Source organism: Rhipicephalus sanguineus, chromosome 6 (genome assembly GCF_013339695.2).
Source record: "Rhipicephalus sanguineus isolate Rsan-2018 chromosome 6, BIME_Rsan_1.4, whole genome shotgun sequence".
Taxonomy (NCBI): domain Eukaryota; kingdom Metazoa; phylum Arthropoda; class Arachnida; order Ixodida; family Ixodidae; genus Rhipicephalus; species Rhipicephalus sanguineus.
In genome coordinates, this window is record NC_051181.1 from 169,845,686 (window position 1) to 169,868,144 (window position 22,459).

The 22,459-nt window shown below is 45.6% G+C and overlaps 1 protein-coding gene and 1 non-coding gene across 4 annotated transcripts in view; one reads left to right on the forward strand and one right to left on the reverse strand.

Annotated features, from left to right (window-relative positions):
* The window catches only part of LOC119397034 (E3 ubiquitin-protein ligase SHPRH), a 269,191-nt gene extending 254,932 nt beyond the window's left edge, over positions 1-14,259 (reverse strand). For all 3 annotated transcript variants that reach the window (XM_037664462.2, XM_037664460.2, XM_037664461.2), the window contains exons 1-4: positions 14,052-14,259; positions 13,613-13,842; positions 11,604-11,841; positions 10,017-10,281 (exon numbers count right to left, since the gene is read on the reverse strand). In XM_037664462.2, coding sequence (XP_037520390.1) covers positions 10,017-10,281; positions 11,604-11,841; positions 13,613-13,842; positions 14,052-14,190 — 872 coding nt within the window. In that variant the 5' untranslated portion in view covers positions 14,191-14,259. The remainder of the gene's footprint in view (positions 1-10,016; positions 10,282-11,603; positions 11,842-13,612; positions 13,843-14,051) is intronic.
* Positions 14,260-14,303: 44 nt separating this feature from the next.
* Trnat-ugu (transfer RNA threonine (anticodon UGU)) lies at positions 14,304-14,376 on the forward strand. The gene has a single exon. It is a non-coding gene; the product is annotated as a tRNA-Thr (tRNA).
* Positions 14,377-22,459: the final 8,083 nt, after the last annotated feature.

Below are 22,459 nucleotides of genomic sequence, written 5' to 3' on the forward strand. Positions count from 1 at the left end.
CTTGCGGCCGTCTCTACGAGCTGCCGTTGGCGTTTTCCGCATGCCCAGCGGAACAGGGTGGTCGACATTGCCGGGCTCTGTCCCCGAAGCGTCGGTGGTAGTAACACTTGCCGTTTTCGGGTTGCCGCGACGAAGTGGTGTTATGGTCACGGCTTTGAGAGTGGCGGTGCTGGTGCATCGGGAGACGTTCACCCAGGCGTTGTTGAATAGAGGCGAGCTGTCGATCGATGTCGTCGATACAGCGCGCAAGCTCTGTGGTGTTCAGCGATGCGGCGACAGCCTGGATGGTGGGCGAGAACTGCAGCAAGGAGGCCTCGATGACGCGATCAGCAATCTCCGCAAGTTCGTCGAGAGGCAGCCTAACCTGAGCCTGCAGAATTGCCTGGGCGTGCGGGGGGAGTCGTTGGAGCCAAAGCACTCGCAGGAAGGAATCCTGGACTTGCATGTTGCCCGCAAGCACACGCATGTGGCGCAGGAGCTGCGAAGGTTTGCGCTCGGCAAGCTCTGCGGACTGAAGTTGTCGTACCTTCTGTTCTTCCGAGAGTGACAGGTGGCGGATGGGTGCAGTCTTTAGGTGTTCATAGAGGTTAGCTGTTGGTGGGTTGGCAAGGATATCCCGGACCTCGCTGGCATAACATGCATCCAGGTGGGTGACGACGTAATCGTAGCGGGTCCGGTCTTGCGTGATGTGCGCCAGGGAGAACTGGGCTTCCACCTGGGCGAACCAGACCTCGGGCGATTCCGCCCAAAACGGCGGAAGCTTGACAGCGACACGCCAGGTGTCGTATGAGGCAGCATGGGCGCTGACTTCCTCAGCGGCACCAGCAGGTACGGCCAGGGGTGTGGAGACGTTGCCAGGATGTTGCTGCTGCAGGGCCTGCAGTTGATCTTGAAGTTCTTATACATGTTGGTGAAGAGCGGCAAGCGCTTCCAGGTCGGCCATGGTGGTGCGGTGTGTTCGTTTTCCGGGTCACCAGATGTAGGATGCCGTGTCGATAGAAGGACGCATCCCAACATAAAACGTAACGACTGTTTATTAGTGCAGTAGCAGCAGCGGCGGGGCGAGCATACCGACGCTGCGCTCAGTCGGGTAGCGAAGGAATGATCACTTCCAAGCTTGCAGCTTGGTTTTATAGCCACCGTCAGTGACGTAAACCTCCGATGACGCTGCGGTGGCGCTGTCCCTCATCTGAGGCGTGGTGTAGCATGCAGCCGTGTCACGCCGGGTTAGATAGTGACGAGGCGGAGGCTGCGCCGGTTTGAGTGCACTGTGTCGCCACAGTCTTGTATAGACAAAAATGGGGAGGTGCTTTTTATGAACAATGTTGAAGTTGCGGTTGAAAGTTTTGTTAGCTCGCCTTGAAGCAAGGTTTACTTCCTCTCATGATGTAGAGAAGAAAGGATCATGTGTGTTGTGCAACACTGTCCTTTTCAACATGGCCTCGAAACAGTAAGTGACAAGGTTTTGAGGGTGTTTCAATACTTCCCTTGTTTTGAGAAAACAACCAAGTTGTGTTTACTTTGAATATGCCACGGACGTCATAAGGCACTCGAACAAGGGCTAAGGTTTACTCATGAGCTTCCTCCCACTGACTAAGTGCAATTTGTAGATATTCTTTTCCCGATTAAGGAAGACCATGTCTGTTGGATGTATCATCCTCGTGCCCAGAAAGAATTTTTGCCATTTCACTCTGCCCATTGTGAAGCTTCCAACTACAAATTTCTAGGCTGGTTTCCCTTCCTTTCTGTTAGGACCTGTCTGCGAAGCATCATTAAAGGAAGTTGGGCAGTGCAATGAATGATGCTTTCCAAGCAAGCGATAACAAGATGCGTCCTGTCTTCATTTCCCTACATACACAGGGTAGCTCATTCCTCAAAAAATGTGCCATCTAGGCATAACCAGTGCCTTCTCTATTTTTTCAGTGCCTGGGGGAACTCAGGCCGACGAGCGCGCTGCCGCATGGCGGCGAGTAGATTACGCGAAGCTGGCGCTGAACGGCCGCGCGTATTACGAAGCTCAGGAATTCGTGTTTGCATCCGAGTTTAATTGCATTCGTGCTTCTCAGAGGCTTTCTCAGGCACGTATGCCGCATGCAGTCGGTCTGACCGTGCTGCTGCTGCGAAAATTGCATTTGAATTTCCTTTTTGTGCTGAAGTTCTTTTTGAAGTTCTTTTTAGTGCTGACATGAAAATTTAGCGGCAATCCAATTGAATCCTCTTTTGAAGTTTGCGAATGTCATCCGGGTGCAACGATGTGTGGGACGTTCGAGCTGCACTGTCAGGTCTCGACAAGCTATTGCAGACTGTCATTGCTGCATCGAATGCAGCCTCCAATATTGCCCTCAAAGAACATGCTGCAATGTCGGGACATGTAGTGGATGGTAAACTTTCCTCTGCACAACGAGCTTCCGCTTCAATTCCTGTTCTGACATCGACTGTGCAAGCAGTGCCGCAGCTCTTGAGAGCAAGATTGGTGCTGCGGAGACTTATTACTGCAATTTTGCCACAGCACTTGCCATCGCTTCAGGTTTCGGCTATCGCCTATGTGGGGGGCTACACTGCAAGGATTGTAAGGAAGTATGATTGCGAGAACTGCATTGCTTTGTGCACGAAGCCGGTGAGCAACCACCCGATCCTCCCATTCACCGAGAGCCAATACCCGAGGTGGGCTCCTATAGCCATCGGATCAACTTCTTTTTGTTCTGGACCTTTTAAAAGCTTTTGCTGAATGTGCCTTGCAGGAGGATCAGACCTTGGAGAAGCCCCTGACTACCTTAGTGGACTGCGCCGTGCCAGCTCTTTGTTCTTCAAAGTTGCTTAAGGGCAATGACAGCAACGAGCACAGGCTCATGGACCTTATATCAGTCCTGAGGCCACTTCTCTGCAACTACGTATTCAACGTCACCGACAAGTACGACACAGCTAAACATTTCGCAGAAAAGCCCCTTTCGTGAAAGAGTTGGCATAGGCTTGAATGCCCGCAATCATTGCTTTTATTTTACGCCATTGAAATGGCGCAATCAATGAAAGTCGGGAATCGCAGCACGTTCATATTGAAAACAAGAGCACAAAGTCGTCTTATGCATTTGTCTAAGACGACTCGACGGCGAAAGCCATCTTCTCCTTCTTTTTCTTCAGTCCCCCGCCCTCTCCGAAAGCTTTCTGGACCTAATTTGGTTTTGCACTGTCTCCGTGATCGGCCCACCAATCACAGAGGCAGTGCAAAACCACGATGTCCCGTGATGACGTCATCATGGCATCATATAGTGACGCCATAATGAATTCACAAATTTTGGCAATATGTGACGCCGTCACGTGATGATTTTTTGCATCACTCGTGTTGCCACCGCCGACACAGACGGTCAATTTTCATGTTTGATCAGGCACCCAAGGCTTTCGCCTTAATGACCTCTCTATTTTCGCAGTGATTTCTACGGGCATGTTTGCAAAGTATCATGTTACTAATTGACAGCACTGACTGGAGGCCGCACTTTTTACGCGTGTAGCATTAGCTCAAGTTAAGAGTCCACACTACGACTTACTTGAACAGCGTCTCTTCCCATAGATAGGGCAGTGTTGCAAGAAGTACACAGCAGAAGGAGCTGTTTTTGCTTGTTTTTCGTACCATCACGATAAAAGTACTTTAAGCTCTGAAATGATGGAATCGCATGGCATAGTTCCTCATTTTCTGGCACCAGCTGTTGCTTCCTCTCAATGGCAACAAATGTACTAGTCAAAAGATTCACAAAGCGAACATGACATCCCGTGCGTCCTTGGAAGCAGCCGAGTGACATTTCGTGCTATTTTTTAGCGCATACACTCCAGGCTTGAGTGTAGTCTGCTACACCAGTAAACGTTAGCATGCATCGGGGCTCTTGGAGCGCCCAAGCTTTCAGTATTTGCTACTGGCAAACACTGCTTTCATAAATAGACTCTTAGACATTGAAAAACCGACTCTTAGACAAGCAAACTCAATGGTGACATGCATCACTTGCCTGCACTCACATCGGCTGAGCAGACGACGTGCGAGCGCCTCGATCAGCAATAGCCACTAACGACACATGCCTTTAAAATGGGCTCGTTGCCAAAAGCGACAAGTGCTACACTATTACCGTTGACAAAAGTTTTGATTATACTTCAAACAGCACAAATACAGCAAAAAACGCAATCATATAACAGCTGCAAATGCAGCCACGGCCTGTGTTTCCGTGAGCGACAGCGTGACGGCGGCTCTACTCCAGTGGTGGCGTGTGGCGGCTGAAAGCCGCACTAACGCCAACGGGCGGTTCCCATTGCTCTCCTCTCCTTCGCACAGGCACAGAAAGATACAGGAGGCGCTGCCCTAACATGCCGGTAGTGTTTTCGGCTCCTAGAAAACTTTCTCGTATTTGTGCTCAAGTGTCATCTGCTAAGAGTCCTGACTGTGCAAAAGAACATGTTGGGAACTAAAAAAGCCACACAAATGTAAGCAACGGCAAAATGTGAGTGTTTAACAACGTTAACGTGTAGTGAGAGACCACATGGCCTCTGCGTGTGCATGGCTGTCAATTATGTGCAGCCACCGTGAACTAAAGAATCGCGTTTCCCACCCTGTATTGTAAACCTCCTCCACCGGGGCAGTCTGCTCTCCAACTACGAGCAGCTCAATAGAGTTTTACCCTCTGATCCTGCGTTCTTCATGTACAACAGAACACACAAAGAAAATGCGTTTCACCAAATGTTCAACTGTTGTGTACGAAATTCCACGGAGCTGCGGCAAGATGTATATCGGCCAAACTGGCTGGTGACTGCTTACCAGAGCACGCCTTGTCTATCAAAAATGGGACTGCATCTCATTCGCCGTATCACTGTAAGGAATGCACGTGTGAACCATTGCTGGGCAATGCATGCATATTGCGGAAGAGTAAACACAAGGAGGCTCGGGAACTGGGTGAGGCTATGTAGATACAGAAATTTAGTGATCGTTGTATCAGCGTTCCTTCCGTGACCATTTCTCAGAAGAATAGAGTGTTGGGTGAGTTGGTATTTCATTTTCAGGGAACCTGCGCAAAAAACGTAGACAAAGGGAGAAGGAAACAACAGCACAAGCGCATACTAACAACTGAATTTTTTTATTGAAAACACCAAACTATATAGGGCAAAAACCACGTGTGCATGATAAACACCACATTGGACCTACATGGGCGCATCAACATAACCAATCAGTGCTTTGTGTAATGCTACGGAGGACTTGGCAACACAGCTGTCTCCAGCTTTAAAAATAAAATAGGCTTCAACAAGCTCATGTGTCGTGCGTTCCTTGCCCCGCGCAAGAACCTTGGTTCCTCGGAAAACCGGGCTGCAATACGATCACGGCAATGTAACGGCATGCTTGTTGAAGGCAGTCCTTTCATTGATAACCGGTGGTCATTCAACCCCTCATTAAGACAACGGTCAGTCTGCCCGATATAGTTGTTACCACAAGAGAGAGAAATGGAGTAAACTTCTCCCTTACCACAGTCTGATAGACCGTCCCTATGCGTGGCCTTACACTCAACCCACTTCTGTGCAGTGCCCTCCAACTTTCTTTCTCGGTTATCCACCAGTTATCACCGGTTATCGACGAAGGGACAGCCTTCAACAAGCATGCCGTTACATTGCCGTGATCGTATTGCAGCCCGGTTTTCCGAGGAACCAAGGTTCTTGCGCGGGGCAAGGAACGCACGACACATGAGCTTGTTGAAGCCTATTTTATTTTTAAAGCTGGAGACAGCTGTGTTGCCAAGTCCTCCGTAGCATTACACAAAGCACTGATTGGTTATGTTGATGCGCCCATGTAGGTCCAATGTGGTGTTAATCATGCACACGTGGTTTTTGCCCTATATAGTTTGGTGTTTTCAATAAAAAAATTCAGTTGTTAGCATGCGCTTGTGCTGTTGTTTCCTTCTCCCTTTGTCTATGTTTTTTGCGCAGTTTCTGTGAAAATGAAATATAGCTTTCTGGTTGATAGGATTTGATTAAGTGGTGTTTGTAGAAACCATGTTATTTTACTTTCCCCGGTCTTGCATGCATGCTTGAGGGTTGTCGGAAGAATAAAATGTGTTCTTCGTCCCTGCCTCCGCACTAGTTCAACTTCAGAGTGAAGCGCCCTTTGTGCTGTCTATGACTTGCATGCAAACTTTGTGATGAGCACACGGGACAAAGGCTCGGCCGCTCAAAGTAAGCACGCAGCCCTAAGACCCTCCCCGAGCCTTGCAGAAGCCACTGGAGGGGCGCGCTTTCACTCGCACATGTGAAGCATCATCGCTCTCGCACTTGATACGTGGCAGCAAAAATGTGCTGTCAACATAATCGCTACTGCCATAAAAGAAATTTGTGCTGCCTTCACACAAAGTGTGTGATTTAGAGTAACTATTGCCAGCCCCAACTTCTCTCCTGAACGAATACTAGCGCGACTAAAACGAGGACGAGATTAGAAAAGACAGACAACAGCGCTGACTCGCAACTAAAGTTTATTCCGAAAAGAAGCAGAATAAATAGCAACTGGAAACCTAAGAAAAGAAACATCCATCACGCATGCTCAAAGTGACAAAACAAACAAAGAAAGTCTCTGTACGGGGATGTGATGCAAGCTATCCGTGAGGTATGATACTTCCGCATCTGATAGTGCCAACAAAGGCTGACTGATGCAATTACCACCTTCCAGTGACATGTAAAACGCCTCCATGATCTCCCGTGAGCGCTGCTCTCTGTGGCAATGCAAGATTTCCGTTTTATCAAAGCAAGGTTTACAAGCACTTCTTTGACAATGAATGGCTAAATGGGAACCTGTGCCGTTTTTGACATTACGCGCATGCTCCTGGATTCTGATCTTTGCGCACCAACTGGTTTGCCCAATGTAAAACTTGTTGCAAGAACATAGAATTTTATATACTGCATTAGTTTCGACAATCAACAAACTTATTCCTGTGTTTTACCGCGCAGTTTTGCCGTTTGTCTTAATTTTCTTCGTTTAACTTCCTTTGCACAGCTGGACATACCTGCCGCATTTTGTGGCCAACACTGAAGACGACATCAACTTGGTACCTACTACCCACATTTTTAATTCCATGCGACAGCCTATGCATATAAGGAATCACTGCTACATTCTTTCGAATAGTAGTGTGATTATCTTCTGTTTCCTTCTGCCCAGCATTTACTCTCTTTGCCACTTTTTCGCAGGCCCACGAGATAACCCATTCAGGGTAACGTGCTTCTTTAAGTCTTGAAACCTGCTTTGTGAAGCTTTGTTGCATTTTGTGGTAACAAGATTTGAACAATGAAGACTGAATGCATGAAACACTAATGCCACTTTTTACCACTTTCGAGTGATCAGATGAATATGCAAGCAAACGCTTATCTGCTCTAGGGGAATACTCCCAACAAACGTGATCTTCCGCTGAAAAAAATAGACTTACATCTAGAAATCGCAACTTATTTTCAGTTGGCAGTTCACACTTTTTAGTAGGGGTGTGCGAATATTCGAAATTTCGAATATTTTTCGAATAGTGTTTGCTATTCGATTCGATTCGCACTGAAATTTTACTATTCAAACTTCCCAAAAACAAATGCAGTCAATGTCCGCTTGAAAGTGACCCCTTCAGATTTTCAATATGCTTCACCTCATTACACTCTCGTGTTGCGGCAAAGCTGTCTCAAGCTCCGTTATGGTCGAACTTAGCCAAGAGACAAAGTCCGGTTGGAAGTGGTCCCTAGATTTTTTATTATGCTTCACCTCATCACACCCTCGTATTGCGGCAAAGCTGTCTTTCAAGCTCCGTTACGGTCGAACTTAGGCAAGAGACAGTCAACGTCTGATTGGAAGTGGTCCCTAGATTTTCAATATGCTTCACCTCCTCACACCCCCGTATTGCGGCAAAGCTGCCTTTCAAGGGCCGTTACGGTCGAACTTAGCCAAGAGACAGTCAACGTCCGTTTAGAAGTGGTCCCTAGATTTTCAACATGCTTCACCTCATCACACCCCCGTATTGCGGCAAAGCTGCCTTTCAAGCTCCGCTATGGTCGCAAATGTATTAACTCAAGAAAGCGCTGGTTCCAATATGGAGATGAAAGATGTGGCAGAGTTGGGGGCTCAATTAATGCTGTTTTGGACCTGAAATTTGGGAAGGAAGTCGAAAAAATCGGAAGCCGAAGCTTTTTAGCATCCAAAATTTCAGACGTTCTTATATATCGACGTCTACGAGGCAGATTTGGAACTCCGGACTTCAAGGGAGCACACCCTTGTCCGCCACATCAGTTGGCCTTCCACAGAAGTTGAAAGAGAAGGAGAGGCTGAGGAAATGGCATCTCTGCCTATCACGCGTAAAGTGTTGTCGTCAACACTTTGGTTGCACCAAATCATGTACATAAATACAATTCGGCATCTACATTGCCTCACTCTTGATAAGAAAGACAACTATGAAATATGACCCCACCAGCACTTCATCAACCTAGCGAAAAGAAACACTTTCATGTTGCTATCTCACAAGAACATACTTAGAGATTCTCTGCAACTTTTTCTGTAATTTCACTTCAAACTATTCGAAAAATGTCTGAGAAATATTCGAAAATTATTCGAAAATATTCTATTCGATTCTCACTCAATCTTTATTATTCGAATTCGCTTCGCACCCAAAATTTTGCTATTCGCACAGCTCTACTTTTTAGTTATTGTTAAGACTTTTGATGTACAAAGAAGAGTAATCGATGTTCTCAAATTGTTTAGGGAATGTGGCAGGGGGCTCAGTTTCACGTGTGAATTGCCGACTGAAAATAAGTTGCGATTTCTAGATGTAAGTCTATTTTTTTCAGCAGAAGATCACGTTTGTTGGGAGTATTCCCCTAGAGCAGATAAGCGTTTGCTTGCATATTCATCTGATCACTCGAAAGTGGTAAAAAGTGGCATTAGTGTTTCATGCATTCAGTCTTCATTGTTCAAATCTTGTTACCACAAAATGCAACAAAGCTTCACAAAGCAGGTTTCAAGACTTAAAGAAGCACGTTACCCTGAATGGGTTATCTCGTGGGCCTGCGAAAAAGTGGCAAAGAGAGTAAATGCTGGGCAGAAGGAAACAGAAGATAATCACACTACTATTCGAAAGAATGTAGCAGTGATTCCTTATATGCATAGGCTGTCGCATGGAATTAAAAATGTGGGTAGTAGGTACCAAGTTGATGTCGTCTTCAGTGTTGGCCACAAAATGCGGCAGGTATGTCCAGCTGTGCAAAGGAAGTTAAACGAAGAAAATTAAGACAAACGGCAAAACTGCGCGGTAAAACACAGGAATAAGTTTGTTGATTGTCGAAACTAATGCAGTATATAAAATTCTATGTTCTTGCAACATGTTTTACATTGGGCAAACCAGTCGGTGCGCAAAGATCAGAATCCAGGAGCATGCGCGTAATGTCAAAAACGGCACAGGTTCCCATTTAGCCATTCATTGTCAAAGAAGTGCTTGTAAACCTTGCTTTGATAAAACGGAAATCTTGCATTGCCACAGAGAGCAGCGCTCACGGGAGATCATGGAGGCGTTTTACATGTCACTGGAAGGTGGTAATTGCATCAGTCAGCCTTTGTTGGCACTATCAGATGCGGAAGTATCATACCTCACGGATAGCTTGCGTCACGTCCCCGTCTCATCAGCCACAGAGACTTTCTTTGTTTGTTTTGTCACTTTGAGCATGCGTGATGGATGTTTCTTTTCTTAGGTTTCCAGTTGCTATTTATTCTGCTTCTTTTCGGAATAAACTTTAGTTGCGAGTCAGCGCTGTTGTCTGTCTTTTCTAATCTCGTCCTCGTTTTAGTCGCGCTAGTATTCGTTCAGGATAGAAGTACACCAACTCGCCCAATTGTCAGTTCTGACCCAACTTCTCTTTCACATATTTGTAGGCAACTCAAAAACAGGCAGAGTAGAATCACATTGCCTGCAACTAAAACTGAAATTAGGGAGCGAAAGTTTTGCAACGGAAAATAATGTAAATGGTTAAAGCATTCTCACAAGCCTGCGTATTTGTTGTAGTAAAGTAGTTTCCCATAGCAGTCAACCAGTGGCATGTACAGGAAATTTTCCGTCGAGGTACGGGCGATGGGCTGTTCTCGCTTCAGCATCCAACTGACCACTTGCTTTTGGTATGGCCGCAGTGTTGGCCGCAATGACGCATGTTGAACAGCGTCCACATCTACATCTGGCTGCAACGACTGAGCAGCCGCAATCCTGGCATAGAGCAAATCAAGGTCCTGCCTCTGAAACTTTTCCGTGTGCCCTGTGAGAAAAACAATGACTGTATAAGACATGCGCTGTGCAGATCGTCGCACCTGGTGCATGGAGTGGATGCATGAAATGGTGAGGACTATGTGAACTGCAGTGGCAAGACATTTACAGCAACTTCCATTGCAATGACTGTGCACATACAAGCAGACTGCATAGGTGTGTCAGCAATGTGCAGTGATGCCTTTTGAATAAATGTTGAAACACACTCCCGTTTACCTGTCGTTTACTTAACCAAGCCATTCTAAATTGCCCAGGCTGGCTGACACGATAACAGCAATAGACTTGGCCTTTTCTTTATGAACAGCAGCATGATCATGTACTGTGCATCACTTCAGGTGGCCAATGCTGCCGCTATGCAGAAGCAACAATTTATTATGTATTGCCCCCATTAGGGGCATTGCACGAGGGCAAACAAACTTTACCTGATGATTCCTTGAGTTTGCTTGGGTCACTAGAGTACACAGGCAGGCAAGCTGTTCTACACTCTTGCTGTTTAGACAGAGGATACATAAATATGTTGGCAGTGAACCGACGGCCTTGTGGTGACTTATCCGTTGAGAAAATTCCATTTAAATGATGTGAGAGGTGCAATAACATTCACGATATAAACACAGACAAGAAACCTTTCATTGTAAAGCTCGAGATCAGCTATGGATTTCGGAGCAGGGACCCCGATGAAACAAGAACAAGCTGTATAAACAAATCTAACTGTGCCATACTGAATGGCCTTGAGCACGCTAATATGGTTAGATTGACAGAGGTAGTCTAGAGCGATTTGGAATGAGTAAGTGAGCACTTTAACCCATTTGCCTGAACATGTGACATACAAGATGAGTACGAGAAGACATTTGGAAGCTGCCAGAGAAGAGACATTCGAATACTAGTAGTTTTGCTTGTGATGAAAAGATCCAACACTCAAGTCCATTAGCCCCTTTTCAAAAAATGTGATTAAAAGCGCTCCTAAAGATTGAAAGACGGGGCCTCTGTTTGATGGGTCCTTGTGGGCAGGTAGACCACAAATGGTGAATGACAAAGCAGAACACATTTTAGAAGTAATGAGTGCAACTTCACACTGTTATATGATGCAAGGCCAAAATAAACTGTACAAGTAAAATCATGCTTACAGGAGATGGTGGTCATGACTGACTGGTTTTCATTTCATTTATTCCCAAGTGCACATTACTGATATTTGAGCGCGCCTTATGCATATGAGTGTACTGACACCCTGCAAGTTGAGCATTTCATAGCTATGCTCCAGCTGGGGTGGGGGCCACCATACGCTGCACTAATAAAGAGCCATCAAAATACACACACCTGAAACGTGACTGATGCCAAAGAAATGATGAATGAGGGTCTGCACTTGTCGGTTCACAGAGTTGCGTGGCGAGTCACTGGCATGGCTCAGGCAATGCACATGGGCTGGTGAAAGCAGCACTTGCAACACCACACACGACTCCAACACCTCTGCCACTGCGAGCAAGGCTGACTTGGTGTCGGACAGGGCGAGCCGCACATCCTCGTCCACACACAAGGTTGCATCCAAACAGTGCCACTGAAAAACACATTTTCAAGGTCGATTACACTTTGCCAACCATTCGTACCACTTAAAACGAATGGCTGCCACAAGCGAGACTATGCGCACACTGTTCCGTTGAAGTGATTTGTCCCCTCGTTGTTGTTGTTGGTGGTCATGTGCTGAACTTCCACACTTGGTAGGCTCCTGTACAACTTGCTCTGTCTCTCTCCTCACATGAGGAGGATGTGGAAACAAGCATGCAACTCCACTGTAGGCTCAACCTCTGGCTCGAGCCCTTTGAACCTTTGCCTGGTCACGTGGTGCCATCGTGTCACGCCTGCCACACTTGCGCCTTGGGACACATCGAGCTTTCACTAAATAAAAACACTTTATGCCCTAGCATCACGGTGTCGAACAAAATCCAAACTGGAATTTGGGCATGGAGCCCGAACCAATATTCTCGAATGTGGCTGAACCCAAAACACAGCCGAAATGAAACAGTTGCCCTCAATCTGTTTGTCAGAGAAGGAAACCTGTTTGATCGATCGGATTCCCCTCTAACTTTTCCTTTGCACAGTGTTGTACATAGATGCGATCCCGTCCAATGAACACAGAGTCCCGTCTTTCGGGGTCCATGTGGTTCTTTGTGCTACTGCGTCAATTGTGTACTACCAAGTCAGGAATCGGATGGAAACCCGTCTGGTCGGAAGGACAGCACCTTCCAGCAAAGACATGTAAGAAAGAAGAAGCTTGCATCGAACGTGCTGGCCAAACACACAGAAGCAACTGACCCCAAAATGGACTGGGATGAGGCAAAGAGAAAAGAACTTGACTTTTCAGCTTCATCTCGACTCGCTGACAATCCAGACAATGGCGCACATGCTTAATCCTAATGGTGGCAACTTCCCACATGTGCACACACGTTGTCTGTCATATTTTTTAAAACATTCGTAACCAGACTGTTTGCACATTCTTTTATCATTGTGAACAAGGCTCCCTTTTATGTGAACATTCATGGTCGTGTCATTCAAAGCTGGTCCCCATGGTGTACCGGAGAGTTTCAGCAAGCAGATCAACCGCCTGGAGGCTATCTGCAAGCTGTGCTAGTTTCTAAGGGTGAAGCCACTTTGAAAAAATCCCGCCAAGTGGACCAAGAGCCACCTCGTGTAAGAGCAAAGGTCGCTGTGATGCCGTATGTTTGTTGCGTGTCACATAACCTGGAAAAGACTGGCAAGCGAGCAGATTCTTCTCTGCCCGTTTGAAGCTGTCTAGACCAGTGGTTTTCAAGTGAGGTTCTGCGAAAAGTAGGGGTGTCTGCAGATACCCATTTAAATAAAAACTGCTGCATGCTGTGTTGTGAGCCCCTCCCCAACTCTCACTGCAAGGGGTCCCTCATCTATTCCACCGGTCCACATGGCTGAGAAACACTGGTCTAGACTTTGCAGAATGACAAATCCTTGACTCCGGAAAGCACCAGCCTGTATCGTAAAACACGAAAGAAAGTATGTCAAATGCCAGACGGGAGTGGTCTACGATATTCCCCTGTCATGTGGCAAGAAGGGCCGAACTGAGCAATGCCTCCGACAGCATTACAATAATGTTAGCAATGGCCCAGACATTGCTTCTGATTATTACGACGTCTTTTAATATCTTCATAGCAGCTATTAAATCAAAGACGTTATTATGCCATCATAAAAATCCAACACACCCCTATCGCGAAGCTAAATTAATATCATACATGATTAGTAGTGGGTATCGAGAGCAGTGAGTAGCATAAGAAAGCGCACAAAGAGGCACACCGTACTACCTGGTCATTGCAGCTGTAAGCCACACAGCAATCAGTCTGGCCAGTTTTGCACCCAATAAAAGCTGTGTCGCTGCTTCTCCGCGCATCTTCCAGAGCGCTAGTGGTGTGTGCAGCTAGGTGCAATTGCCCAAGACAAAACAAGCTGCGATCTGCACGACACTTGACTTGCAGTGCATAATCAAAGCCTTCGAGGAGGCTCTCTAGCTGATCGTCCACGAGCCGGCTCTTCCCTGAAAATAAAACCACACTTGGTGTGAACGAACAGAGAGCACGCAACGCGGTCGAAATGCTCCACTCGTGACCGAACAAGTTCGTTTGCCTAGGCCAAATCACACCAAGTTAGTTTTAAAATGAAAACTTTTTTTAAGGAAAACCTCACCAATCTCAAAAAATCGCCTCAGCATTAATAACTCGAGTCAAAGCCGATTGGGGAACTCACGTTTTCGTTTTTTCGCCGGTCCTGGCAGGCACGCATCTCCGGCCGAGTCGTCGCTCATGCAATCTCTTCCAAAACAGGGCACGCTCAAGTTCTGTGCGCTCAGCCGTCGTGGCGCCGCGGCTTTTCTTCGCGAAGACATCGTGGTTGTTTCCGCAGGCCGGATCAGACAAGGTACCAGACTTCGCGCGGCAGAGCTTGGCTTAGGACTACGTACTACGTACACATCACTTTAACACAGCCGTCGCGCTGGTTGCCATCATAGCTCAGTGGTTAGAGCACTGGTCTTGTAAACCAGGGGTCGTGAGTTCAATCCTCACTGGTGGCTGATTATGTTGTATATTTTTTTCTTTTGTCTGTGTGCGTCTTTTTTATTAACAACATCCCTCGTGGTCGGGTATGTGTGTGTGTTCTCGGGATTACCACCCGTGGTGTGTATGGGCTGAATTTTGAGTTTATGCACCACTACTTCCCGCCATCAGACATTTCCTACAGATCCAAAAACACCCTGGCGGGCAGACACGACGCCAGGAGAAAAGCCAGAGCAGATAGGCTAAGCGAAAAGCACAAGCAAGACCAAACCGCGGTCTTCGTCGATACCGCGCCAGCCAGGGACACAACACATACACCCTGAGTGCAGTGGACGGAGAATTCAAAATCGTAAATGTGGCTTCCACTAGAGCCGCATCAATCAAGGAGGCCGAAGAAATGGCCATAGCGCTGGCCATTATGAATCCAACTACCCAACGAACTTACAAATATGTATAAAGATGACAGGAGATTGTCAGCTTTGTAAAGGGAAGTGTGGGACTAAATACAGCCTTCAATGAGAACTTCAATGAGAATGACAGAACCAAAATCAATCTGGTCTGGGTCCCTGCTCACTCGGGAAACCCCGGTAAGGGCCCGCTGCCCGCTCACGCTAGCGGCAAGCCTGCCGCAACGGCACGGCGCCGCAGAACATCCGCCGTCGCCGCACGCGCGAGAGCTGTCCTACTTTGCACGGCAAGCTTCGCCGGCGAGTCTCCGAAAAACATGGCCGCAGTTCCAAAAGCGGTTGTCGTCCACCTCGAATCTATCAAGTGGCCGCCGTGCGCTCTGTAGCGTGTAAGCTCCGAACTGATGCTTCCATTTGCTTTAGAATCATGTCCTTAAGCTTCGACAGCAAAGTATTCGTGTCGATTCAGCCCCGTTTTTGAGAGCCGTGCTCAAATAATCAATGCTCTAGGCTTAGCGAGTCGAGATGAGCGCGTCCGAATGCTCGGAGGACATGGATTACGCGTTTGTTAGTTGTTTCTTATCCTCCATAGCTGGCGCCACTTGACCTGGCGCCAGCTTGGGGACACTTTATTTGGTTTTACGCGACGCTTTTTTTAATGCCGGGCAGACTAAAAGGCTCTATTGACTGCTGGAACCATGCCTGGCAATGACACGAACGACATGCGCACTTCTAGCTTGAAAAACGGGGAGCAGAAAGCAAGCAGCTCGAAGCGTCCCGCGGCAGACGCACATGACGCGGAAAGCCGAAAGCAGACGACGCGGCGCGCCGTAGTCATGGCAACCGCTCCTCCGTCGCTGATTGGCCACGGTGGTCTCCGGCAGCCGCAGAACGGCAAGAAAATGGGGGGGCGATCCATAGAGTTTCCTACAATAATACCTAGAGGGAAATCTGGCGCCACCGTCTATGCGAATTTGTTAAGGGGCGCTGTTGGCGCGATGGGAATGACGGGATATGTGTCTGCGAGGCTTGTGTTGGCTGGTGTTGAGCGAGGCTTGGATCGAAACGTAGATACGCCTTCAAAAACCCATTTTCTCTAAATATATTGTTAGCGCGAAAGACTTGTACAGTTTGTTATATAGTCTGATTTAAAAAATTACGCTTACGGAAAACTTTAAATGAAAGCATAACGTAAGTTTTAAGTAAACATGAACCTAGCGACACAGTGCTAGAGCGCAGCCGTTGGTTTCTCTTCCAGATTCAGCAGTACGTTGATAATGGTTTTTGACATTTAAGATTGAGGCTCATTACTGCTATTATTTTGGTATTTTATTACACAATGTTCAAAATTAAGCGCTCTGGCAGGTACAACATGACGCAGTTTGCGCGAGAAGAAACTTGTGCAACTGTCGTCTGCTCAATCGTGCGCCCGCGCAAAGTGCCGGTACTTGAACTACCGTCACGATGCCTTGGCGTTGTGCTTACCTGTATTGCTCACAAGAGTACGAACCCGGGAGAACAGACTTGTCGCACCACAGGTAAGCGATGGAAAAATGCTTATTCGCTTCTGTTGGCCGAGGTATGAGAAACAAAACGGAGCCAAGCATCCAAACACGAAATTAGAGTGGAAGCGTTATTCGTCCGCCGTTCGCGCGTTACTTTACGGCTGTTCTAGTTGCTTCATTCCTTCTACAGCGGTGAATACTGTGATGTTACAGAGAAGGAAGTTAGGCAATAAAAAGTTTCTACACATTGTGAAGCGCTTCTTGACAATTAAATGCTCGGCAGGAATTCAGATGAAGCCAATATTATTAGCAGTCCTCGAGTCACCCGCTGAAGCTGTAAAAAGAAAAAAAATTACGAGGAGAAAGCATGTTCATATTGTACCAAATTTATTTTTATTTTGACTTCAGTTGCATTGTTTTTTTTTTATAACTCATGCAGGTTCCCACTGGAAAACCCACCTCTCCTGCAGAAATGGCTTGATGCCATGCGACAGCCAGGCTTTAAGCCCGCAAGCCATCACATGCTGTGTTCCGCACACTTCAGGCCAGAGGACTTTAGGAGCGGTCTGCAGAAACGTCTGCTACAGGAGGGTGCTGTGCCTTCACAGTTTGAACATCCGAAGTCCAGTGAAAGCACACATGTATGTTTGCTTATGTAATAATTTTATTAAAACCTGGAGGCATACGTTGTAGAGCAACAAAAGCGATACAACTTTAATGATATAAAGTTGCATCATAGTGCAAAAATCTGAAGGCATTACTACACAAAACAACTCAACTGGACAGGTTAATTGCACAGACGAAAATATGCAAAAAATTGTGCACATCAGCAATCGTCGTTACTTTCCTTAAGGAGGTGGTATGGTCTTGTCATTATTGTGGGTTTATAGTACAAAACCCAAATAGGAAGGGCACAATGTAAATGTTCGTTTCAAGAAGCGGGGAAATGGTACACATTCTGAAAGACTAGTACTTAAAGCAAGGATGCTACAGACATTCAAGGCAGGCATAATTCAGAAAAGATGTTTTGAAACTGTAAAACAATGCTCACACGTACTAGAAAAGCAGGCTGTAAGCTTTCTGCTGCTTTAAGCATCATCCATATGAAAGACGTTTCGTGCCTCAAGGACAGCCTAATGTTTTTCTAATAGGCTTTCAGGAATACTACACTTTCCCTGCATTTCAGTTGTAGCAATGTTTTCCAAGTGATGAATACAAAAGGCAAATAAAAAGAATCGGTGTGCGTGTTCCCGACTCTGTACAAAAATCGGTCACCTATGCTAAAAGAGGTTCAGCTAGCTTGCACACACGTTCTTGCTTCAAGCATCCAGCTTCTGAACCAGAAAAGGGAGCATCTTTACACCATTCGAAGAAACCATTTATGGAAGCCAGTGTTCACTTTGTGTTTTTCCCACATTTTTGAACAGTTTCATGGTACCTTAAACTTATAATGCGTTACAATTCAAGTTCTATTTTTGTGACCAGTGTGCACTGAGGTGGTCAAATGTGGAATGTAAGAAGCCACAGCAGTAATGTGTCCTTCCAAGAATGTTTTTGTGCACAGAACTACAACAGCGACCTTAGGCACTTCTAATGACAGCGTGAAAGCAGAAATTAAACTTGAACATTAGGGCCAGGCATTCATAAGTGGGTACGCAAACATAACGCCCAGTGACTTAATTTAGTCACAAGGTTAGTGTACGAAGCACAGAGAGACAATTACAAATCACCATGATAGTAAAATTGCTTCAGTGATCACACCGAAACATTTCCGCAAAGGAACACTTTATAGATCATGTCGGCTGCACATTTCTTTGTACACAGAGGTGTTTTTCTGATGTCTTCCAGGATGTGCCACAAGCCAGCAGCTCTAAAGACCTTGCCAGGCATGACTCGCCGACAATAATCGACCTTTCGCAACAGCCATCGACGAGTGCTGAACAAACAGCAAGCCTCTCTGACCATGATTACAGCTCCAGGGAGTGCCCAGAAGAAAAGGTGAAGAGGCTGGGTGAAATGCTCACATCAGCAAGAAAAAAGATTAAGGTACTAGAGGTAAAGGCAGCAAGAGCAAAAGGGAGGAATGAGAATCTACAAAATATCATTAGTGAAATGAGAAGAAGGAACATGTTGTCAGATGAAGCACAGAAAAAATTGGAAGAGTTTGGAAACCTGCCATTAGAAATAATGAAAAACTGGAGCAAAAATGCAGCAGAGCAACCTCGTGGCAGAAGATACAGTGAAGAGATGAAGTTTGCGATGACTGTGCATTACTACTCGCCACGTGCCTACGAATACCTGAAAACACTGTTTCCAATGCCAAGTGTACAAGTAATTAGGCAATGGCTCAAAGTCGTCAAAGGTTGGCCAGGGTTCACTACCGAAGTTCTGGATGACCTGAAAGTGAAGCACAAAAATGATGCCCCGAGAGAGCGCCTCTGCTCTATTGTGCTCGATGGAATGAGCATAAAAAAGGTTGCGAGCTAGACACACCCAGTGGCCGCCTCATTGGCTTTGTCGACCTGGGTAACAGCCAGGGCCCCATCGATGCGGACAATGTGCCACTGGCGACTGATGCACTCGTCTTTATGGTAGTTGGCGTAGCAGCACCCTGGAAAATGCCATTTGGCTATTTCCTTTCAGCGGGACTCTCTGGAGAGGTGCTCAAGAACCTAGTCGTTGAGGCCATTTGCTGCATCACTGAATGCGGCTTGGAAGTGGTCGCTGTTGTGTGCGACTGCCTTGCTGCCAATGTTACGATGGCAAAACTGCTCGGCTGCCATGTTCATGAGCACACGTTTGCGAACTTGAAGACGTTCTTCCCTCATCCAAGCAAGGAAGACGAAGTCATCTTCTTCCTGTTCGATGCCTGCCATGCCCTGAAGCTACTTCGGAACCTTCTTGGTGACAAGGGAGTTCTGCTGAGCAAAACTTACGGGGTAAGAAATGTTCTATTTTTCAAGATCATTGTGGCTTTCAAACGAATACATTATTTTAAAAGAATACATTACATTTTGTGAGCACCTGCACTGCAATAATGAATCAACATTGCAGATTTCCATGTCTGTAGACTTTGGTGCTTTAGAAGGGCCTCATGTTCTTTGCAATGCATTGCACAATACAACCTTCTATGCGATTTATCTTAAGTGTGCCAAAAGCATATTGTAAAGTAGTCGTACTTCTTCAACTTATTTACAGCCATTTTCTCTATTTGCCAGTAATACTCACTTACCCTGTGAACCACCTTTCAATGACATTTGTATTGTAGAATACTTTTTTGTGTGGCATAAATATTTTTCAACCAACTTAATCTCTAGGTAGCATCCCTGCTTTCCTGGAAACAGATATCTGAGGGGGACTGAACAAAGCATTTTTTGCTATATAGTTAAGGACAGGGAAATGCAGGGGTCTATAGCAGTGTGTATATGTCCTTTATTCCCAATATGTTTGCACTGACATTTCTGGTACTGCACCCTTTTCAGAAATTTGGCAGCATGGGTGCTAAGCTTTTGTAATCCTCTTTATTGCCCATTCAGGAAGTAGGTGGGTTATATCATTACATCATACATTAAATTTTGTGGTATCAACCCCATTTTTATTAAATGATGTATCATTTGTTTGTTGGCAGGTCTTGTTATCACAAGCGAAATGCAAGTTTGGGCTTCATTCATGACTGGAATTTTTATGTGAACTGAAAAAGTGATCTGGACAAGTTATGTGATATGCAGCTACTGTTCACTTAAAATAAAAATTCTAATTAATGATTTTTTTTTGCACCAAACAGTACCACTTAAACACTGAATGCTGAAATACTGATGATGCTGTGAAAGCACTGTACCTGCATGCGTAATTTAAATTGTTCAGCAACCCAAGGATGCAATCAATAGTGAGGATTAATGCGTTTTGTAGAAATGGAGGAGTTTGCCCAAGTAATGAATTATGATGAGCAGTATGGCTGTGGAGGCTGTGAAGCTTCAGGGCTGCTGGCTGATGTCGTGACCCCTGATTTTCACATTGAAATCGCATTTAAGTGTGGAACATTAACTGTACATGAACACTTTCAAGAAATTGAGCTGCTGCACTAGTTCATTTTGTCATTTGCTCTTGATATTGCCCATGTCATCAGGCAAATTAATTTAAAAATGTGTGCACTGTAATGGGTTACAAAAAGAGCAATATGTTTTCTGCCGGTGCACAGCACAATGGTGGGAGAAACTGTGGATTATGTACCCTTCAATTAATGTAGGCGCCAGCTGTCAGCACTACTGGCAACCTGAATGTAATAATGATAAACATTTCAGCAATCACATAAGATCCAATTCAAAGAGGCACATGCATTTGTATGATTACATGATAACACCACAAAATGAAAAATATAAATGTTATAACTACACATAGAAAGGCACTACAGTTGCAGAAAGGTTAGCATACACCCAATTAACCCTTAGCACAATTTGTTTTCACAGACAGTGCTCTGGAAGCACATAAAGGCACTACAAGAACTGCAGGAGAGGGAAGGTCTGCGTGCAGCCAACAAGCTTACAAAGGCCCACATCGCCTACTACCAGCAGGTGAGGTCACCTGACATAATGCATGTACTGTAATCAGGTACATAGCCACATTTTTCAAAGAGGGTCCAACTTTAATAGTGATGACAACTCCACAAATGGTTACGATCAATAATACTAGAGTAAAAGCTTGCTTATTCGGATTTTACGAGACTGGAAGAAATGTCCAAATTATTTGAATGTCGAATTTTAGAAAGTATCAAGCCAACAGTAAATGAATGCCAGTAACATCAACATACTTTCATCATTTTCTTGATGAATATGCACACCCTGTACTTATTTTGCAAAAAAAACAGGGTAAAAGACGCAATACTTATCCCATGGCTTCGTCCACTATGTGACCATGGGCCAAGACTCCCGAGTTTAATGAGCCCAAAACATGCTCTGCATCCCTCCCTTATTACCGCTAGAGCCTATTACCGCTGCCACCAACACCACCATGCAGATTCGGCAATAAGTTCTTTCACAGGTAAAATGGCCAGCAACTTATCGTTCGTCCATCGTGATGTAGCAAGTGTGTTTTATGCCAGCATGCAGACCGCGGCTGAAAGCTCATCATCTTCAACAGCTTCCGACATGTTTTGTGTAGGCTTGTGCGAATATTCGAGCACTTCGAATATTCGAACGAATAATACAGCATTCGAATTCGCTTCGATTCGAATTTAAATTGTTGAAAATTTCGAAGTATTCGAAATGAACGAATAGGTGTATATCAGTCCGCGTGTAACTCCTTCTGTAAAGGTGATTTCACTGCAGTGAGGGGTGCTATACCGTGAATACACCTTTACAGAGAAAATCGCACTGTCCGCTTGTACCCTCCTGTAAAGGTGGTTTCACTGCAGTGGAGGAGTGCTATACCGTGAATACACCTTTCCCGGGAGAATCCGCACCGCCGCGAAGCCCCACTTCAAGGTTAAATGAACATATTAATTCACATGAATCATCATTTTTTAAGTTTAAAAACTTGTTATACTGGCTTAGTATAGTAAATTTTAAAACGTAACACATTTTACAGGTTATCACTTGCATTCTACCGAAAGCCAAATCCTGCTGCTCTTGAAAGTTACTTCCACTTCCTTTGAACCAAAAATAATGACATTTGCGCATGCGTTGTTACAATTAAAAAAACGTTTTGCAGATTGGTTGGGTCATGACAAATATGCTCTTTTTTTTTAATAATATGTCATATATACTATTCGAATTCGATTCGAAATTATTCGACCAAAATCACTATTCGCTTCGAACCTAAATTTACTATTCGCACAAGCCTAGTTTTGTGACACTGTGCGTGCATTGCATCAAGGCAAAACGAAGCTGCTGAGTGTTGAATCCACATGTGGACAACATCGTGGCACTAACTGATGAAGATAGCAACGCGAAGTGCACTGCCTCATTTGGGTCGTCCCCAACCGCCACTTTTGCTGAGTTGCGTCGCACGTTAGCAGTGCTTCACGCTCAGCGCACTATGAGGATTGTCCAAATTAACGAAGCCGTGGTCAAATGTGACTGAAGTAACTAGAGTATGACATCATTAAACAATGTATATGCTGGCCAGAAGCAGAGAACACGTTTGAATTATCTGAGTTTTTGAATTTCCGTGGGTCGAATTAATGAGCTTCT